We start from the raw sequence: 18206 nt of genomic DNA on the forward strand, positions 1-18206 counted from the left end.
CAGGACAATGAAACCAAAAGTTGTGAAGTGTCTTTTCAAGGCCACACAGTGAATATCTGAATTGGTATTAAGAAAGCTTGTTTGTCCAAATGTTTTTTCTTATTTATATTCAAGGATGTGAAAAACATACATTTACTTTTTTTTTTAAATCCTTGCACAATTATCAAGTCTAGTTGACTTGATTTGACTCTTAAATTTATAAGCCTCCTCTTCCCTCCAGGAGCTGTTGGTCTAGTTCCCTCAGCTGCTTCAGGAAGCCCCAGTTAGGGATGATCCGTCGGTGGCTCTTTACGTGCTCGATGGCGTCCACAATCGTCATGTTCTCATAGATCATCAGGTAGGCGAGAAAGAGGGTGGCGGACCGACTCCTTCCCATCACACAATGAACCAGCAGTTTATCTGGAGATGAATCATGAGAGGCTTTTGATTTTCTTCAGAAGTGGTAGATGAATAATAAAATAACAGCAAATGTGCACAACCAGCAGGATTTACGTTTAAGAAAATGAGGGATGATGTAAACACAATCAACCAAAAATTTCAATAGATTTTATGTAATGGAGCAACACCAAGAAGCTCATAATTGTAAAGTGAAAGGGAAAATTTTATTAGCACAAATTTGGGATTGTCAATCTTAAAGTCTTGGACAGATTCTCGGTTACATTTCTATCATGGATTTATTTTTATCTATAGCTTACCGCTGTAGGTTTTGTCCTGCTGGAACTTAAACCTCCACCCCAGTTTTAGTGAACAATTTTGAACACCTTCCTCTACAGTTAGGAGCTACTTTGTGCTGGTCTGCTACTTAAAACCAAATTAAAATCTGGGGTTTTTGTACCATGAAAAACCAGAAAATAAAGAAAAAAAAACTTGGAGGTAGTTCAACACAATGAAGTCAGCATGATGGAGACGGTAACCTTTCTGTGAAACGGGTCAAATTTGTCTTACTCTGAGGATTTCCCAGTGTTTCCCGAATGAACTCGGCAGCAGAGAAGAAATGCTGGCTGAGGTCAAATGTTGGGATGTCTTCTGCGACCACACCGTAATAAACAACGTCCATGTCTTTGTAGTAGCCAGGTCCAGTGTCCACATTGTTCCATGTTCCTTCTGCTGCATTCAGTATGTGAGTAACTCCCAGCCTCTTCAGGGTACACTTATCCAGAGCAGTCTCCCTGCAGGAAGTCAATAAAAAGTACTGTTCATACTTGATAATTGTGTGGAAATAAAAAGATCCTTTCTGACTACATGTAGGTTGGTTAAAAAAATCTTAAAACGCAGTATGTGATAATCTAAATAAAGTCAAAAAGAGACAAGAACCAAGGCCTGACATTTGTAAGCTGGGAAAAGGATACAAAGTCATTTTAAGGACAGAGAGAGACTTAATGGAGAAAGTATAAAACAACGGTGAATCTCAGGTGTCCCTGAAAAAGAGAGTTCAGGAAATCATCTAAAGTAAAAAATAAAATGCTGCTGTGGTTTTCTGTTGTCTAACAGAACAAAATTGTAACTTTTTGGAAAGCATGGGTCTCATTAGATCTGTTTTAAGCCTAAAACAGCATTTCAGGAAAAAAAAACATCCTCACAGTCAAACACGGTGGTGGCAGTGTGATAATCAGGAGCTGCTCTTCTGAACATGAACGGTTTCTGTAGTTCAATTCTGCTCTCTAGGTAAATGTCTTCCCATTAGCTTTTGATATCTTTTCATGAAGTCAAAGTGAAGCCTAGTCAAAGTCTGGACTTAGATTCCATTAATACATGTGGTGTCTTAACCTGTCAGTAAAAAGTACTGAATTCAAACGATGTGCCTAAATTCCTCTCCAGCAATTTAAAAGACTTGTTGCCAATTAACCGTCTAGGCATTGTGTTTAGGGGGCGATTACTTTTTTTCTACGGGGTCACGAGGTTTAAAATGTGTATTTTTCATTGCATCTTGTATTTGCTCACGTTATGTTTGACATTTGAATTTGTTTGATGATCTGATAATTTAAGTGTGAGAAAAAAGAGAGAATAGGAAATCAAGGAAGGCAACCAATTTTTCACAGTCTATTTTTAGACTGTCTAGTGGGTTTTTTTTTTTCTCATTTTGTTTTTTACTCACTCATCTCCAATGTAGACGTTAGGCCAGACCTCGTTGACATGAGTGTAAGCCACGCTCCCACGGTTGAGGATTTTATCCAGCTCGTAGGTCCCAGGTGTGACATAATCGTCCGCCGTGCTGGACTCCTCTGCTGCTTTTGCAGCGTTTATCTTTGATCCGGCCTTTGACTCGTGAGAAGCCATTTCTTTTTCCTCACCGTGGCTTCCTTCCATACATGGTCCCTTTGCCTGAAGTGGTGAAAAAGCACACTTTTTGTTTTTTATCTTCCGCGTGCATCTCCAGCTCAACTCACCGAGACATGGAGGACCTTTGTTTTCATCCCTCTGCCAGATTGTTGTGAAGCAACGCTCGAAGGCAGAACATAGGAAGGGTTAGTTCTGGGCACAGATTGTGTAACCGTCTCTGTGACAGGGCATCAAATGCAGAGGATATTTTTAGGGCTGTGATGTGGCAGGGCCCCCCTGACCTTAGCTGCCATGTGTTCCTGCCTGTGGGGAAAAGCTTCCACCCAGCCAGTCCCTGCCATCCACATCTAAGCACGCGACTTTAATCTCCGCTGCTGGCGGCAAGCTGCGCTTATCCAAACTCTGAGCGTGCCAGAGGATACCCACATGCAATGGAGTGAACAGGGCACTCCGAGGCTTTGCTCCTCGAAATCGCGTCAGTCTCTCTTAGCCTTTCCGCGTGTTTTCAGATGCAGGGAGAAAGCGTGTAAGTGCAGCCTTACAACACCCGTTAAGGATGTTCTGCATCTCCCGCAGCCTCTCGGGGGCCGGGGGTGGGGGGTGGGGGGGCCGTAGGCTGGAGCTGAAACGTGTCAGACGGTTCGACAGATGAGGTTTTCAACTGGGATGGCACATGCCTTTGATTCCCCCATTATATGATATGCACGGTCCATTCAGAGATCTAAACGCGAGCCCCCAAAAGTGGGAGCGCGGTGATGGCTGCGTTGCAGGATGGCGGGATGAAGCTGCTAACATGTCAGACTGAGTTTTCACACCATCAGGCCCCTTTTACTTGCTCCCCCCCCCCACCGCCTCATATCTTCATACCCCGCCATCATTCATTCTGACAGTGAAATCATTAAACCTGTGATATCCAATTCCTTTTATTTTGACAGCATCTTTCTCCCAGCGAGCTCTGGAGAGCATTTCTTATTAAGATGGCTTCGGCTTTTCATCTCTCTTTCAAAGTCTGACCTGAATCTGTATACTCCCTCAGAACCATGATGGCATATTTTTTGTCATTTTGCATCAAGCCTTTTTAGACATTTTACAGTTTTAACCATACTTCACTGGACTGAAATGAATACTTAGGTGGAGCATTGTTTATTTATAGGCGTAAGCTGTTTCTGTGTTGTTTCAGTGCAGCAGGGGTCCCGGTGTTACGTCAATCCGCGTTTCCCCATCAGATACGGTTCCCCCTTCGTCTTCTTGCCGCTCCGCCCCGCCCACGCGGCAAAATAGGGGCGTGCTTGTGATGAGCACTGAGAAAGCACGCGCTTGTTCGGCGCGCTTGTCTGAGGAACTATGGACACCGTGAAAGCTCAAACAACATGTTTCGGCAAACTTGTCACACTTTCTTCACGTTTTTGCGGGAAACTAATAGTAATAATACTAATAATTATAATAAATATAATAAATATATATGTTATACATATTATGATTATAATAAATAATATATATTTTATACATATATTATAATTATAATACATAATATATGTTATATATATATATATATATATATATATATATATATATATATATATATATATATATATAATAATTATAATACATAATATATGTTATAGTTATAATTATAATATATATATGTTGTATATATTATAATTATAATATGTTGTATATATTATAATTATAATAGATAGATAGATAGCATAATGCTATATGAATTAAAAACAGGGCAATGCAATTTAATGCTCAATATTACCCATCAGATACCGTTTTCCCTGTTTTACAGTGGGGGAACGCTATCTGATGGCCATAAATCTCCCTTCAGATACCGTTTCCTCTGTCTTAAAGTGGGGGAATGCTATCTGATGGCCATATTTCACCCATCAGATACCGTTTCCCCTGTTTTAAAGTGGGGGAACGCTATCTGATGGCCATAAATCTCCCATCAGATACCGTTTCCCCTGTTTTACAGTGGGGGAACGCTATCTGATGGCCATAAATTTCACATCAGATAACGTTCCCCCTGTTTTACAGTGGGGGAACGGTATCTGATGGAGACATTTCACCCATCGGATAGCGTTCCCCCTATGTTAAAATCACCCATCAGATAGCGTTCCCCCTGTTTTACAGTGGGGGAACGCTATCTGATGGAGACATTTCACCCATCAGATACCGTTCTCCCTATGTTAAAATCACCCATCAGATAGTGTTCACCCTGTTTTACAGTGGGGGAACGCTATCTGATGGCCATATTTCACCCATCAGATAGCGTTCCCCCTGTTTTACAGTGGGGGAACACTATCTGATGGAGACATTTCACCCATCAGATACCGTTCCCCCTGTTTTACAGTGGGGGAACGCTATCTGATGGGTGAAATGTCTCCATCAGATACCGTTCCCCCATTGTAAAACAGGGGGAACGTTATCTGATGTGAAATTTATGGCCATCAGATAGCGTTCCCCCACTGTAAAACAGGGGGAACGCTATCTGATGGGTGATTTTAACATAGGGGGAACGCTATCTGATGGGTGAAATGTCTCCATCAGATAGCGTTCCCCCACTTTAAAACAGGGGAAACGGTATCTGATGGGTGAAATATGGCCATCAGATAGCGTTCCCCCACTTTAAGACAGAGGAAACGGTATCTGAAGGGAGATTTATGGCCATCAGATAGCGTTCCCCCACTGTAAAACAGGGAAAACGGTATCTGATGGGTAATATTGAGCATTAAATTGCATTGCCCTGTTTTTAATTCATATAGCATTATGCTATCTATCTATCTATTATAATTATAATATATACAACATATTATAATTATAATATATACAACATATATATATTATAATTATAACTATAACATATATTATGTATTATAATTATTATATATATATATATATATATATATATATATATATATATATATATATAACATATATTATGTATTATAATTATAATATATGTATAAAATATATATTATTTATTATAATCATAATATGTATAACATATATATTTATTATATTTATTATAATTATTAGTATTATTACTATTAGTTTCCCGCAAAAACGTGAAGAAAGTGTGACAAGTTTGCCGAAACATGTTGTTTGAGCTTTCACGGTGTCCGTAGTTCCTCAGACAAGCGCGCCGAACAAGCGCGTGCTTGCCACGCGCGTGCTTTCTCAGTGCTCATCACGAGCACGCGCCTATTTTGCCGCGTGGGCGGGGCGGAGCGGCAAGAAGACGAAGGGGGAACCGTATCTGATGGGGAAACGCGGATTGACGTAACACCGGCAGTCTGATACCAATGGTGGTGCGTTTTAGGCAGCGATATTCTGCAGATTTGAGATCCATCATGGGAAATTCTCCCTAAAGACTGAAATCGTGTGTTTCTCCTGTTGGTCGTCAAATATTGCATTAATTCAGATCATGAGGATTGCACGTCAAGATGCAGTGACTTGCAAAACTACGACGGAGTGTAAGGGCCATACTAAGAAAAAATTAAATTAGGAAAATAGTCATAAAATCATGAGAATAAAGTCAAAATAATCTGAGAAAGTCATATTTCAACAATAAAGCCATAGTATTGTGAGGTTTAACTCATAATATCCTGAGAATAACGTCGTACAAGAATAAGGTACTAAAAATATGAGTAAAGTCATAATATTGCCAGAATAAAGTCATATTATGACTTTATTTTCGTAATTTTATTACTATTCGTGTAATTTTATTATTTATTGTTTTTAGTGTGACCTTAGCTTTTTTTTTCTTTTTTTAAACTTGTGCAAGGTAATGTCAGTAGTCAAGATGCTAACAGGGCAAATTGAATAGCCTAGCTAAAGTCGCCAATGAATGACTTTGCCACGATAGCGCTGAAATTAGAAACGGATATTTGACGCTCACGTCTGGCTGCAAGTAGACATGAGCAAGAAATTACAAGAAATCATAAATTTGTACCGAATTACTTACCTGCAGTCAGGGAGAAACTTCATCCGCTAGCAGTGTCTGATGTAGCTGTAGCAGTTAAGTTTACGAAAAGACCCGGCGGGAAAAACTGTGTCACGTTGGTCCCAGCGTGATGACGTCACGTGGTTGTTTTTCACTTTATTTATTTTTAAGTTTTATGTTATGTCTCAAATAAAATTGTGTGGGTCACTTAAAATTACTTGCTCTATTTTAAAATAAAATTGGTTCAAAATACAGAAATTATTACTAACATTTAGACCATTTTATATGTCAGTCAAATCTTCATTTATTTCTGTCAAATTTACACCATCCTTGAAATATTTGTCAGGATGTAGTTGTGGAAAGGACAGAAAATTATTATTCCAAAAGTTTGTTCTTTTTTAGAAATATCTTAAAATTGCAGAGTGCACTCATAAAACCCCAACAAAATATATCTCAAAATGTGAACAATTTCAGGGGATGTAATTACTTTTACAAAGCAGTGAACACCAGTAATATGTCCTGCTTTTTTTTCCCCTGAAGATTTTTTTGAGCAAACATTTTTCATGCTTTTAAGCTCGTTGTTGAATAATCATATCTGTAATGAGAATGTTAACACTGAATTACACACATTTGTAATCATTGTTTTCAAAAGGCAATGATTAAAAATGTGTTGGACTGCAAAATTCAAAACCAAAAAAATCCAGACCGAACCATTCTGTTTTTTGTTCGTTTTAAAATATAAAGTATTCATGAAGATGAAACTCCTTTTAGCAGTACATCATCCACGCGTTCTCTCCACCTCCGAATGTTACATTTTTCTTCTTCGCAAAGCTGAGTCCAGCTGACAGAGCTGATTCAGAAACCCAGTGTTTGGGAGGATATTTCTGCTCCTGCAAACGAGCTCCACGGCTTCCACCAGGGTAAGACCTTCTTTGATCATGAGGAAGGCTAACACCAGAGTTCCCGAGCGGCTGATTCCCTGTGCGCAGTGGACGAGTACCTTACCTGCACAGAGAATAAAAAAACACCTGCAAATCTTCACCACAGAATATAGTGTGTTGAAAAGAAAAAAAGTTTTCACATTTCCTTGCATTACAGCCTAAAACCTCAAGAGTATTTTATTGGGATTTTATGTGATAGACCAATGTTGGCGGAGACAAAAGCATGTTTTCCCATTTTCTTTGCAAATACAAACTTTAATGTATGCATTCCTGTTCAGTCCCCTTTAATTAAATAAATAAATAAGGTTCAACGACCTTCAGGTACCCACCTGGCGGGGTAGTTTTCTTGAGCAGGGTCGGTGAAACTGGAAGATGGATGGAAAAAGTGCTGGAGGCTTCGTAGGATTTGAGACTTGTGTGGATTCACCGTCCAGCAGAATGTCAACGATGAATATACAGCCAGAGCTACAATGTAGCTTAGAGCAAAGCATATTCATGTCTTAGTAATGTCCAATGGCAAGATCGAAAAATGTACTGTTTTAAACATTCCCTTTATCCAACTTCACTGAACTTGAGCTATGTTGCCATTTTTCAAAGCACTATGAACAAAAAGTTTAGTGTCTGTATGCCACAGTTTTGAGATTTTTATGCTTTATTTTATTTTGAATTAGCAGTTAAGCTCTACTATCTGCACATCTTAGAAAATCCCATTAAAATACACCGAACTTTGTGGTTGCAGCATAAAGTGTGAAATTAATACTTTTCCAAGGCACAGTGAGCTTTTTTAGCAATTCAATAATACAAGGTTGCACACTTAAAATAATATGGCGTCGTTTACACTTCTCCCTAATCCAGAACCATAAAACTGACATCCAGCACAGCCATCAATAATTTACGTTTACACCCCAGGCTGCAAAAATTGTCTATCTTTAACCAACAAACCGTGATTACAAAACGTAGAATAAAACATGAGCCTTTAACTGAAGTTGTTTTCCTCATTGATTTTCACATAAGATGTAGTAAAATGTACGCCGAACGTGATTTATCCACATAAAACATTCATCTTAAGACTCCAAAATGCAGGAGGCATCAGACTGTTTAGTCTTATTAAAACATATTTACACTCTCCCTCTTGCGAAGCAAGAAAGCAACAGATTTGAGCATTATTCAGTCATAATTTTGCAGATTTTGTTGACATTTAATCCATCTTGGTGATGCATCACATTTGTGCCTCATGAGTTACCTCCACGCCTCCGTCCTGATGCGGTTTGACTGAATCGTACCTTTCTGACTCAGAGCTCCGTGAATGAAATCAGCAGTCTCTGAGAAGAACGGGCTCAAGTCAAAATCCCTGCAGTCTGCTGCCTCTACTCCATGGTACTGTATGTCGGCGTCTCTGTAGAAACGTGGCCCGGTGTCAATGTGCTGAGGGCCATCTGCAGCGTTCACCACGTGTGTTATTCCCAGATTCTGTAGCAGCGTCTTATTTCGAGCTGTCGCCCTGCAAATAGCACCCAGAGATGATAGAAGGACTGTGACTTTTTGCTGTTTTTTCTCACCCGCAGCAATCTCTGGCAGCATATGTTTGCAAAAATGCATCACTGGTGACTCAAATGTACAGATTTTTTTTTTCTATATCTGTCTCATTAGTTGGTCAAGCATGTTTGCAGAAACACTTTCACAATCACATCAGCACATTTCCCCAAAGTGAGAATGACACTTACGCGTTCCCAACAAAGAGGTCGGGCCAGACCTCGTTGACAGCTCCGGTGGGACGCCTGTTCTTCAGCAGAAGGCCCAGCAGACCGCAGGTGGGCGGTGTCTGATCCACTGACTCCTCCTCTGAGCTCATACCCGCTAATTCTCACCTCAGTGTTGGTATATGATTTCCACCGTTTATATTCCTCTCGATTTGAACCTAAAAGCCAGATGACTTTCCCAAATGTGGTTCAGAAACGGGGGGGGAACTTACCACAACTCTCGTCTTCACAAACCTTGCAGTAAACTTTAACCAAACAGCTGCAGTCTACTCGGTGTTGAGACTTAGCGGGAAATCAGGACGGTTAACCCGCTGGAAATGGACAGCTGAACATGCCAGAGGCTAAACTGAGGCTATTTATTCCTGTGTGCCAGAATCCAGCCTGCATCTTTGCAATGACTGTTTTAACATTTATGTTGGACTAGTGACTCAAAGCTGTAATCAAACACATTTAAAATCACAGTTAGAAAAGAATATTATCTGTGAACTTTAAAAACACAGAGTCTTTGAGCTCAAGTTTACAGGTCGCATTAGAGATTTCTAATGACGGTCAATAAAACTGTGTTGTTTGACTGTTTTTTTTGTGCAGCAAGGGATTTCTGCTGGGAGATTCTTAACTTGATTTAAAAGTCCAAATGCAAAGGCAAACACTGTGGTCGTTTTGCATCAAAAACAAGATCGGCCAAAGCCAAGATTTCAATCTCCGTCATAAAAAATATTTAGACTTCACCCCTGTCTCAGATCAGTGGGCTACGCATTTCATTTAATTCTACAACGAATACGATCATGATAATTTGTGTGTTTTTTGGGGGTTTGGAGACAGTATTGTGTTGGTTTTTGTTCTGTTTTGATTGGTTTCTGTGTTAATTGTGTTCAGCCAGTCTTTCTCTTAGGTGCTCAAATTCCTGCTCCTCTTTCAGCTGCAGTTAGTCTCACCTGATTCCCATCACAGCAATCACTTCTCCAAGCCTCTGGGTATCTTTCCTCTTGTTCACACTCCTGTTACCAATCCTCTTTACGCACCTTTGGTCCTGCCCCTGTTTCTATTTAATCTGGCAGTTGCAACTCTTCTTGCATTCTTGTCCCCATACAGCTAACAATTTAAAGTTCATTTCGTCTGCAGTAATCTGCTTTAAAACTGCAAGGAACAAGAAAGTTGTTTTTGTATCACAAATCCAGACAAGATGTTTGCAACTGACTGAAGTGAAAGTGGTCACTGAATCATCCAGAAAAGAGGATTAAAGAAACCCTGAATTAAATTAAAATTCAAACTAGATGTTTTAGAGGTTTTAGATGCACAAGTGGGGCTGAGTTAGTTTTATGTTTTGGTTCTGATTTCCTTTGAACTCAAAAAAAAAAAAAAAGATGGGAAAGTCCCTTCAGCCTTCACAGAAAGTCTGTTCATGTCTCAGGTTTCCACAACCCTGCCATCAGAGGTTCAACTCTTTAACTAACATCTCACATGTGGATAAAGAATTAGAGCAAAAAAACAAAACAAAAACACACCAGCTTTGCAATTAAAGGGGCCTTTATTGCACACTTTAGTTTTAAAAGTTACAACCTAGATTTGAAGATTTCATTTGTATTCCAACCCAAAACATTCCTTCAAACATTTTGAAATATAACTGAGTTTCAACTTTCTGAAGATGAGTAGATAAAGTCCAACTTTCTCCTCAGAACTACGTCCATGACCAGAATTAACACAGATTCCACCCAGGAATCCAATACTGATATTCACGCTTCCAGCTTTATTGTAAACTCATTTGATGAAGGTGTATGCCGTGATTTGTCCACCGATGAGGAAAATGTAAGGTGAAACTTTATCTGGGAAGCAACAGCTTGGAAACCGAACAGATGGACAATGCAGCAAGGCCAGTCTGCCTGTCGTTCTCCACAGTGGCGAATGACAGCTTGTGACAGTAATTATAATTCAGAAAGCCATCAGAATACTTTATTATAGCGGGATGTTCAGTGGCAGCATAAAATGTAGCTTCAGTAAATGGAAGGAGCTGAAAATCACAATTTGCCCTCTTGACCTGTTTTCTTTCACAACACTTTCCCCAAGTGTTGTGAAAGTAGAAATACTCACTCTATCCTGGCTGTCATTGCAATAAACAGCAATTAATCTAATTAACAGTTTTGGTTAGAAAGCTTCTGGTAATAGATTAATGACTGCCAGCAACGACTGCCTTAACCTTGCATTTGCTTCAGCTTGCTCTGCTTGTCTCTGGTTCACTGGGCAGCTCGTTTTCCACTTCCAACTCCAAGTCAATAAGTTGGGACTTCTTAGCATTTCCCCAAGAACTCTAATCATTTATAGAGGACCCTGGTAATTGCAGGATTTATGGACAACAAACTTTTAAAAGCTACAAATACTTGATGAGGCTCCCTCTGAAAATGTGTATAATTACCTGTTTTATAAGTTCAGACATCAAATATACCTTAATATGCATTTATAAACACAATGGGAACCGTTTTGGCACTACTGCAGAAGCTAACACCCACAGTTTTCCTTAATCCCACTCTTTGGGGTACAGCCAATCAGTGCCAAGGAAAATGAGTGCTGCTCCTGGATTGGCTCAATCCCGGCCAATATTGTCACATAGCATTGCGCCAAAAATTTTCAGCTTCCCAAACTGCATTTCATTTGAATATTTTAGATAAACCCAATAAATAAATAAGAATACACACTTTTTTTTTTGCAAGTAATTTGAACATTCCACAAAAAAAAAAAAAAAAAAAAAAAAAAAAACAAAGATAGGTGAGGTAAACAATGAGGCTGAATGTTAGCTGTTCTGAGGAGAACTGTGGTGCTTCTACCTGGTCCAGTTAGTCTTTTTGTCCCTGTAGGTCGGACAACCAATGACTGCTGGACTCTACTAGTCTCATCCAACTTTGCTCAGCTCAGTCATAGGTCACAATCTTTTGAGTTGTATCATAAATGGTCCTTCACCTCTCCAATGAAGTGCATGAGTTGGGTTGATGGTGGACCCGAGCCACTGAGGGACCTGAGATCCCACATCAGCTGGTTCTCGCCTGTCTTTCACTGTCCAACTTGCGGCCATGTCAGAATCTATTTTGTAAAGACAGTTCAGATGGGTTGGCGCCGGAGACCCTTTGCATCGTTTGGCGACCTGTCAACGCTTCATCTGTTGTGATGCAGTTGATGCACGTCTGCATATAAAAATCCTCACTTTTACAGAAATGTTTGTTGAAATTCACTTATCTGCTTTGGAAAAGCGATTTGCAACCTCGTTGTGAAATATTTATTCTAGCGCACTCAAGAATTCTACGGTTTCTGGCAACAACATATGATGAAATTTGCCCTTTACTGGCCATGTTGTTCTCTGAATTTGAGTTGACGGAGAACCAGCAAGTGTAAAATGAACCACTGCAGGATTTAAATATTTCTGCATCTCCTGCTTTACTTGGCTACACACATAGGTTGTTAATTGCTTTGTCCTCTTGAAATGTCACTCTAAAATATATAAGGAATTTTTTATTATTATTGTAGAATTAGTATTATTTAGTTTACATTCAATGAAATACTTTTCATGGGGACAGCCATCCATCCATCCATAAATTTGTTTTGATTTTCAGTCAGTTTTCTTTCAAATTAGTCAAATAAATAGTTGTGCCTTGCAAAGTTGTATGGGTTATGTTTCTACTCGGCTGTTTTTGTTCCTCTGAATGATTCTGAATCAAAGACCAACTGCACCTCAGTTTGTAATGGCTACATGTCCGAGGTCGTAACATTTTAAGCTATTATTAGCTTTTGTTTGTATCGCAGATGAAATATGTTTCACAAAGACAATACAACAACATGATTTACATAGTGTTTGTCGTTATAGCAGCTTCATATCAGCAAGAGGTCGCAATTTAATTAAGCTCTACTAAATCCACTCTGATGGTTCAGCTGCCTAATGACAGTGCAGCTTTGTGTCCAGACGTCGGAGCTGCTCCAGGAATCCCTCGTTGGGTGAAACGTTCCTGTTGGCGCTGACGGCTTTGATGGCGTCCACCAGGGTCATGTTCTCGTGGATCATTAAATAGGCCAGAACCAAGGTGGAGGAGCGGCTGAGTCCCATTGCGCAGTGGACAAAAACCTTACCTGCGGACCATCAGACACACACACACACACACACACACACACACACACGCACACACACACACAAAAAAAAACAAAAACAAAAAACAATACACACCCAGTGGATCATCTTCTTGTTGTGGCATTCTCTACAGGCTTTATTTCTGCATTTGCAACCACGCAATCAAGGGATTATTGTGTCAGACATCATTCTAAACGTCCAATTTGTTACTCCTCTGTGGATTAAAAACCATGAACATCACAGAAAAGAGAGCACTTCTAACTCCAAAGTAAAAGTTTTCAACGATGTTGCAACAAATGTTTCTACACACGTTAATCCCGGGTTTCTTATCAGGCCCGAGGATTAGGGAGCAGAGGAGCGAGTAATTGAACTGTCTTGGCTTCTGTGTATTTCTGCCAGGGATTACCGCAGACCCCGCCACACGCCGGAGCCCCCCGATCAGCCGGCATGTGAAGAAGGAGGCCTCATCTTATTACTGTCATGTCAGATACCGACTTCACTTTGCATAACAGGCCATGCAGACGCAGGCCACAAACATAATTGTGTAATTTCCATGTCCAATAAAAGTCTAGCTTACAAATTACCAGGGCAATCCATTTAAAACTAATTTCCCCGACAAAGGTCTGAGCCCATGAGAAGATTACCGTGGGGGAAGATATTAGCTTGATATTATGTTTAGTGTTTGATTTGCATTTTAATGAGTAACACAACTGGGGGTCGCCGTAATGGGAATTGACTGACAAATGTTTCAACAGTCTGCCTCGCCTTCCCAAAGTTAACATGTGGATAATGACGAGAAGCACCTTCAGTGCCAAGAGGGCCTCCTCACCTGTGGGCAGACTCAGAGCATTCTTGATAAAATTGGCCGTTGGGCGAAAGAAGGGACTCAAGTCAAAGGACGGCATGTCAAAAGCTTCCACTCCATGATAAGTGATGGCGGTGTCCCTGTAAAAGCTTGGTCCCGTGTTCACGTTGTATTTTCCATCAGCGGCATTGAGGACATGGGTGATGTGGTGAGCCTGGAGTGTCCTCTTGTCTTTTGCTGCATACCTAAGGCAAAAAAATAATAAAATAAAAAATGGATGTGCACAGTAACAGTTTGCATTTTATCAGACTGAATGATAAATAAGCTATCTCTAGTTACATTAAAAATGAAAGAAGGGGTGTAAAAAGGTCTCACAATATAAAAACCTATTGTTGCAGTGAAATTTCAATTGAAGAGCCATTTATTTTCTTCTTCTACTTTCATTTAGAGTTGAGGCCGCATGAGTCACTTACTGCCTGTTTCCATAAACAACAAACAGATTGTTTATCTCATTAACAGAGACACTTTTTGCAGTAAAGCAATGGACCCCCTGACTGTCTGCAGTTAAGCATTTGCATTTTAACTAGCCTGCCCATTGCTTTTCTATGCAATTCTGCTTTATCCTCATCTCCCTTCAGTGGTCCATGTGGGGTTTGTCCCATTGAGCTCAATTTCCCTGGATGAATTTTATCCTGGCCAAATGGTGAACCGAAGGAGGAGTTGTGAACGATGACGTCAATTTTCTGCGCTGTTTTCAAATTTTAATCTGCCTTTGGTTGTAGTTTGGCAATGGCAGGGGAGGAAGCCAACGAAGCCATTCGGTCTGTGTTTATCACACATCCAAATAGTGAGCAATTAAAGTCTGAGCAAGAGGGAATGCTTAAGACATTTTATTGCTGGCAAATATGGTGTGGCTTGTTTTCTTTTCCTGTGTCTGAGCCAAAGGAATGACAGAGCATTTCCAAATAGATTGTACACCAGTATTTTAACTTCTATCCATAATGTGCAGCCTTATCCTGAAGTGATGTTTTTAGTACTAAATATGTTGTAAATATATTGCAGACAGTGTTATAAAAGCTTATTTATTTATTTCAGGTCTTATGTCTGCCTGAATGCTGCCAAATATTTAGCGTTGAGTTTTTATCTCAAGCAGTCATCCTGGTGAAATAAAGGCAGCCCGAGTTGACTTCTCATTGGGCTGGTTGACAATATTTAGTTACAAAAACAGTAAAGAGGCTTTCAGAGCTTGGAAGCCATTGGTGTGGCAGAATTCTGGGAGCTCTGAGGCGACTCATGACTTGACGGGAGAACAAGCGCCCTTTCTATGCAAAGTTCTTGCAGCCGTCTTGGGTTTGGCTTACAACCTCGTGACCTTTACAGCTTGTCTGACCTCTTCTCTCTCTAACCCGTTCCTGTCTGGACACTCCAAGTAAAAGCCACAAATGCCACAAAATAATAAACAAACATATCTGGATATAAAGGTTCTGACTTTTTCTGTGAATGATTGGACTGGATGCATTGTTCAAGCAGGCGGTTAATTCTCACATGTCTCCTATATAGATCCGGGGGTAAACTTCGTCCATACGGTTGTTCCCCCCTTTCTTTGTCCACATCAGTCTGTGTAGTTCAGAAGCTGTGGGGGTCTCATAGCTGCCCGCTTGCACCTCGGGGCTTGCCATGCTGCCGAGGCCTCTGGGCATATCTTGTGCTACCTTCACTCTATTGCCAAGAACAGAATTGGTAATCATCTTTGTTCAACAATGACTGCTGAGAGAAGCATGCAAGAATTACCGAACAGGCCTGCAGGGTGTATAGTTCCTGAGGGCCTTGATGTCAGGCGACTCTGGTCAAGCTTTTCTCAGGATTAAATTACATTTTTCATTTATCAAAGGAAGCTCCGCAAACCGACTGTTCTGTTTAAATATGTTAAGGTGCAGCTTAAGCTAAAAGGAAGTACAAAGACGCTTAAAACAATGAGGTGAGAGACTCAATAATGCCTTGAAAGATGACACCATGAACCTGTTCAGATTTGTCACATTGAAACCACATTGTTTCTTGACATTGCATGTGACAGACACACTAACAAGAGTCCACCTGTGTAGTTTGATCTCTGTATAAACCCAGATGTTCTGCTTGGCCTGAGGGTTTTGTTGGACAACATTAGTAATTAAAAAGAAGCAGCAGCACCGATAAGAACATCAGACGGCTCAGGGATAAATTTGTTGAGAAGTTTGAAGCAGTTAGGTTGGAAAAAGAGAATGCCACAAGCTTTCATTATCTCTCAAAACCTAAAACAAACCTAGAAAAACTTACATGTCCAGATGTTACATAAGGCACCAGAAAATCTTATTTGGATAAACATTGATGCATAAAATTGCAGCAATGTCCTCAGTAATGCACAGCAACTTTCACATTTGGAGTTTTAAATTGCTTCTTTTCTATCTTCCTGCACCAGATAGCTGTGCTGTGAAGCTTGAATTTTATTAACACAATCTAAGTGAATTAATTGCACTATATCTGATTTTTATGAGGGCTGATTGTTAACTGACTGTAATTATAATTACTTGTGTCCTTTTGTGGTTTTTCTTGCCATTTGTCACGATAAATGTGCTTGAAATGAAACATTAGTAACTGAATGTAGCAACAGATTTGCACATTGTTTCCAATTTCTCCTTTGAGACATCCAGGATTTCCCAGCTTTTGACACAATATGCTTCACCCTAAAATGCTAAATGATTTAATTAAAAACACATTATACAATTCAAACGAGGCCATCATCTTATAAAGGGATAAAGGAAACGCAGGGTTATAGAGAGGGCCTGTTAAGTAGAACATCCATTATAAGTACTTATATTTAGCTTTTAAATATAGACCACAATTACTCCAATAAATGCTCTCCAAACTGGCACAGAAGCACAAGATCACATAATTACAAGTTGACCTTATGCTGCTCTCTTTATTTTATTTATAATTCAGCAGCTCTTGGTAAATTTATTTATCTCCAGAGAAATAGAAAGTTTGTATTCAAGGTCTGTAAACTGATTTTCATTTCCTGTAGGCAGATCTAACCTGTGCCTTTACAATTTATATGCCAGGCTTTAGAGAGACTTTTACGGTACATGCTGTATACATTAGCATCAGTTTAGCCTTGTGTGTGACTGTGCTTAAGGCTGAGAGTGTACAACCGATGTGCATGCATTACCGCAGCTCCGCTTCTTACTCGCAGGCTTTCTCGTGAGTGGGGGACACGCTGTGGTTCTGATGTTTTTGTCCGCGGTAGTGAGTCACTGAGACCAAATCTGTTCCAGTGACCTTTCGCTAAGCTGCTGTGGCATATGGAGGCGCACATCATGATGGCTGGATCCATCGCTGCTGATTGCCTAAGTGTCACTTAAGAGGAGGTGCACACGAGAAGAAGCTCCAGACGACCCAGTGCATGCTCCATGAGTGTTTGAGCATTGAAGGCAGGTTGAAGAGCATCTTTATACAACATAAACCCAGAAGTACCTGCAGGCTCTTCTTTCTCCTCATTGATCTAGGAGTGCAGCCTTTTCCCTCCCTCCCACAGTCAGGGGCAGAGAACTGATTTCCCTGGTGCATATGTTGAGCTTCAGCTCTGCTTTCACAGCCTTCCCTCCCTCAGGCTAAGCTGTCCTTCCTGCTCCACTTTTGTGTAATTAAAGATACTTTCTATGGGAAAGTGCCTGCAGTTAACATGCAGGGCAAATAAAAAATGGCTTCTTTTTTTTTTGCCACCTCAGGCCCTTTTCTTGGTGATTTTAAGAATTGCACTACCTGCTTTACTTTAGCCTTTCAGATGTGGCTCATCTGGATTCATAGGCAAATTATTAAAAAGAAGAAAGTTTGAAAACCTGTTAGGAATTGCTGTATCTGTGCTGGACATATTCATCTTTAGTAGTCCGTAAAACAACTTTCACTGATCAGTCAGAAATAATGAGCAAACACAAAAAGCAGTTTTCAAATGATTTCAGTGAATACGAGAATCAAGATTTCTAAGCCAACTTGTTCCCACGTGAAAATATAACGCCCCTCCTTTTTTTTTAAAACATTAAACTAAGTGTCGTTAAGCTCATATTTTGTGTTCTTTTTCACAAGCCACACCTAGGTCTGACTGTCTCAACTGTAGAATCAAGAAATTACTTAAGTAGAACCTGTTTGGCGACCTGAAGCAGACCAAATAATCTTAAAAACAAACACATTATGCTGGGTATTGAAGAAATTCAAGAATAAGAAGCAAAACCATTTAAAAGGCTTTTGGATAGGAGCAAACGGTTAGACACGAATGGAGAAAATCTGGAACGGTTGGTGAACCTTCCCAGGAGTGGCTGGCGTACTTAATCGA

At 40.1% G+C, this 18206-nt stretch overlaps 3 protein-coding genes across 5 annotated transcripts; all 3 read right to left on the reverse strand.

Moving 5' to 3' along the window:
- Positions 1-77: 77 nt before the first annotated feature.
- Positions 78-8549, reverse strand: LOC106919556 (dual specificity phosphatase 29-like). 2 transcript variants are annotated; one of them, XM_014990011.2, is made up of 4 exons: positions 8454-8549; positions 2096-2322; positions 946-1169; positions 78-399 (listed from the first exon to the last, which is right to left on the reverse strand). In XM_014990011.2, exons 2-4 carry the CDS (start codon positions 2305-2307, stop codon positions 197-199), a joined length of 639 nt encoding a protein of 212 aa, XP_014845497.1. In that variant the 5' UTR covers positions 2308-2322; positions 8454-8549; the 3' UTR covers positions 78-196. The 2 variants fall into 2 exon arrangements, with proteins under 2 accessions (XP_014845497.1, XP_014845496.1); XM_014990010.2 differs by lacking the exon at positions 8454-8549 and adding an exon at positions 6251-6420.
- On the reverse strand, positions 6509-10328 carry LOC106919555 (dual specificity protein phosphatase 13B-like). The gene is made up of 3 exons (XM_088016591.1): positions 8895-10328; positions 8454-8671; positions 6509-7234 (listed from the first exon to the last, which is right to left on the reverse strand). The coding sequence occupies exons 1-3, from the start codon at positions 9020-9022 to the stop codon at positions 7038-7040; spliced, it is 543 nt and encodes a 180-aa protein (XP_087872717.1). The 5' UTR covers positions 9023-10328; the 3' UTR covers positions 6509-7037.
- A 111-nt stretch (positions 10329-10439) lies between these two features.
- On the reverse strand, positions 10440-15579 carry LOC106919554 (dual specificity protein phosphatase 13B-like). Of its 2 annotated transcripts, XM_014990007.2 has the most exons (3): positions 15389-15579; positions 13868-14088; positions 10440-13040 (listed from the first exon to the last, which is right to left on the reverse strand). In XM_014990007.2, exons 1-3 carry the CDS (start codon positions 15541-15543, stop codon positions 12850-12852), a joined length of 567 nt encoding a protein of 188 aa, XP_014845493.2. In that variant the 5' UTR covers positions 15544-15579; the 3' UTR covers positions 10440-12849. The 2 variants fall into 2 exon arrangements, with proteins under 2 accessions (XP_014845493.2, XP_014845492.2); XM_014990006.2 differs by lacking the exon at positions 10440-13040 and having other exon boundaries at positions 13148-14088; positions 15389-15558.
- Between the last annotated feature and the right edge of the window lie 2627 nt (positions 15580-18206).

This window comes from Poecilia mexicana, unplaced genomic scaffold (genome assembly GCF_051168715.1).
Source record: "Poecilia mexicana isolate PSO_F unplaced genomic scaffold, ASM5116871v1 scaffold_19, whole genome shotgun sequence".
NCBI lineage: Eukaryota > Metazoa > Chordata > Actinopteri > Cyprinodontiformes > Poeciliidae > Poecilia > Poecilia mexicana.

Bases quoted from the DNA above. Each gene is read 5' to 3' on its own strand.
- LOC106919556 (XM_014990011.2), bottom strand. From the start codon at position 2,307: ATGGAAGGAAGCCACGGTGAGGAAAAAGAAATGGCTTCTCACGAGTCA. The intron at 1,170-2,095 runs GTGAGTAAAAAA...GACTTCCTGCAG, and splicing joins AACGTCTACATTGGAGATGA to GGAGACTGCTCTGGATAAGT. The intron at 400-945 runs GTAAGACAAATT...ATTCATCTCCAG, and splicing joins AACACTGGGAAATCCTCAGA to ATAAACTGCTGGTTCATTGT.
- LOC106919555 (XM_088016591.1), bottom strand. From the start codon at position 9,022: ATGAGCTCAGAGGAGGAGTCAGTGGATCAGACACCGCCCACCTGCGGT. The intron at 8,672-8,894 runs GTAAGTGTCATT...TGCTATTTGCAG, and splicing joins GACCTCTTTGTTGGGAACGC to GGCGACAGCTCGAAATAAGA. The intron at 7,235-8,453 runs GTACGATTCAGT...TTCTCTGTGCAG, and splicing joins CGGAGCTCTGAGTCAGAAAG to GTAAGGTACTCGTCCACTGC.
- LOC106919554 (XM_014990006.2), bottom strand. From the start codon at position 15,543: ATGCCCAGAGGCCTCGGCAGCATGGCAAGCCCCGAGGTGCAAGCGGGC. The intron at 14,089-15,388 runs GTGAGAATTAAC...TTTTTGCCTTAG, and splicing joins CGGATCTATATAGGAGACAT to GTATGCAGCAAAAGACAAGA.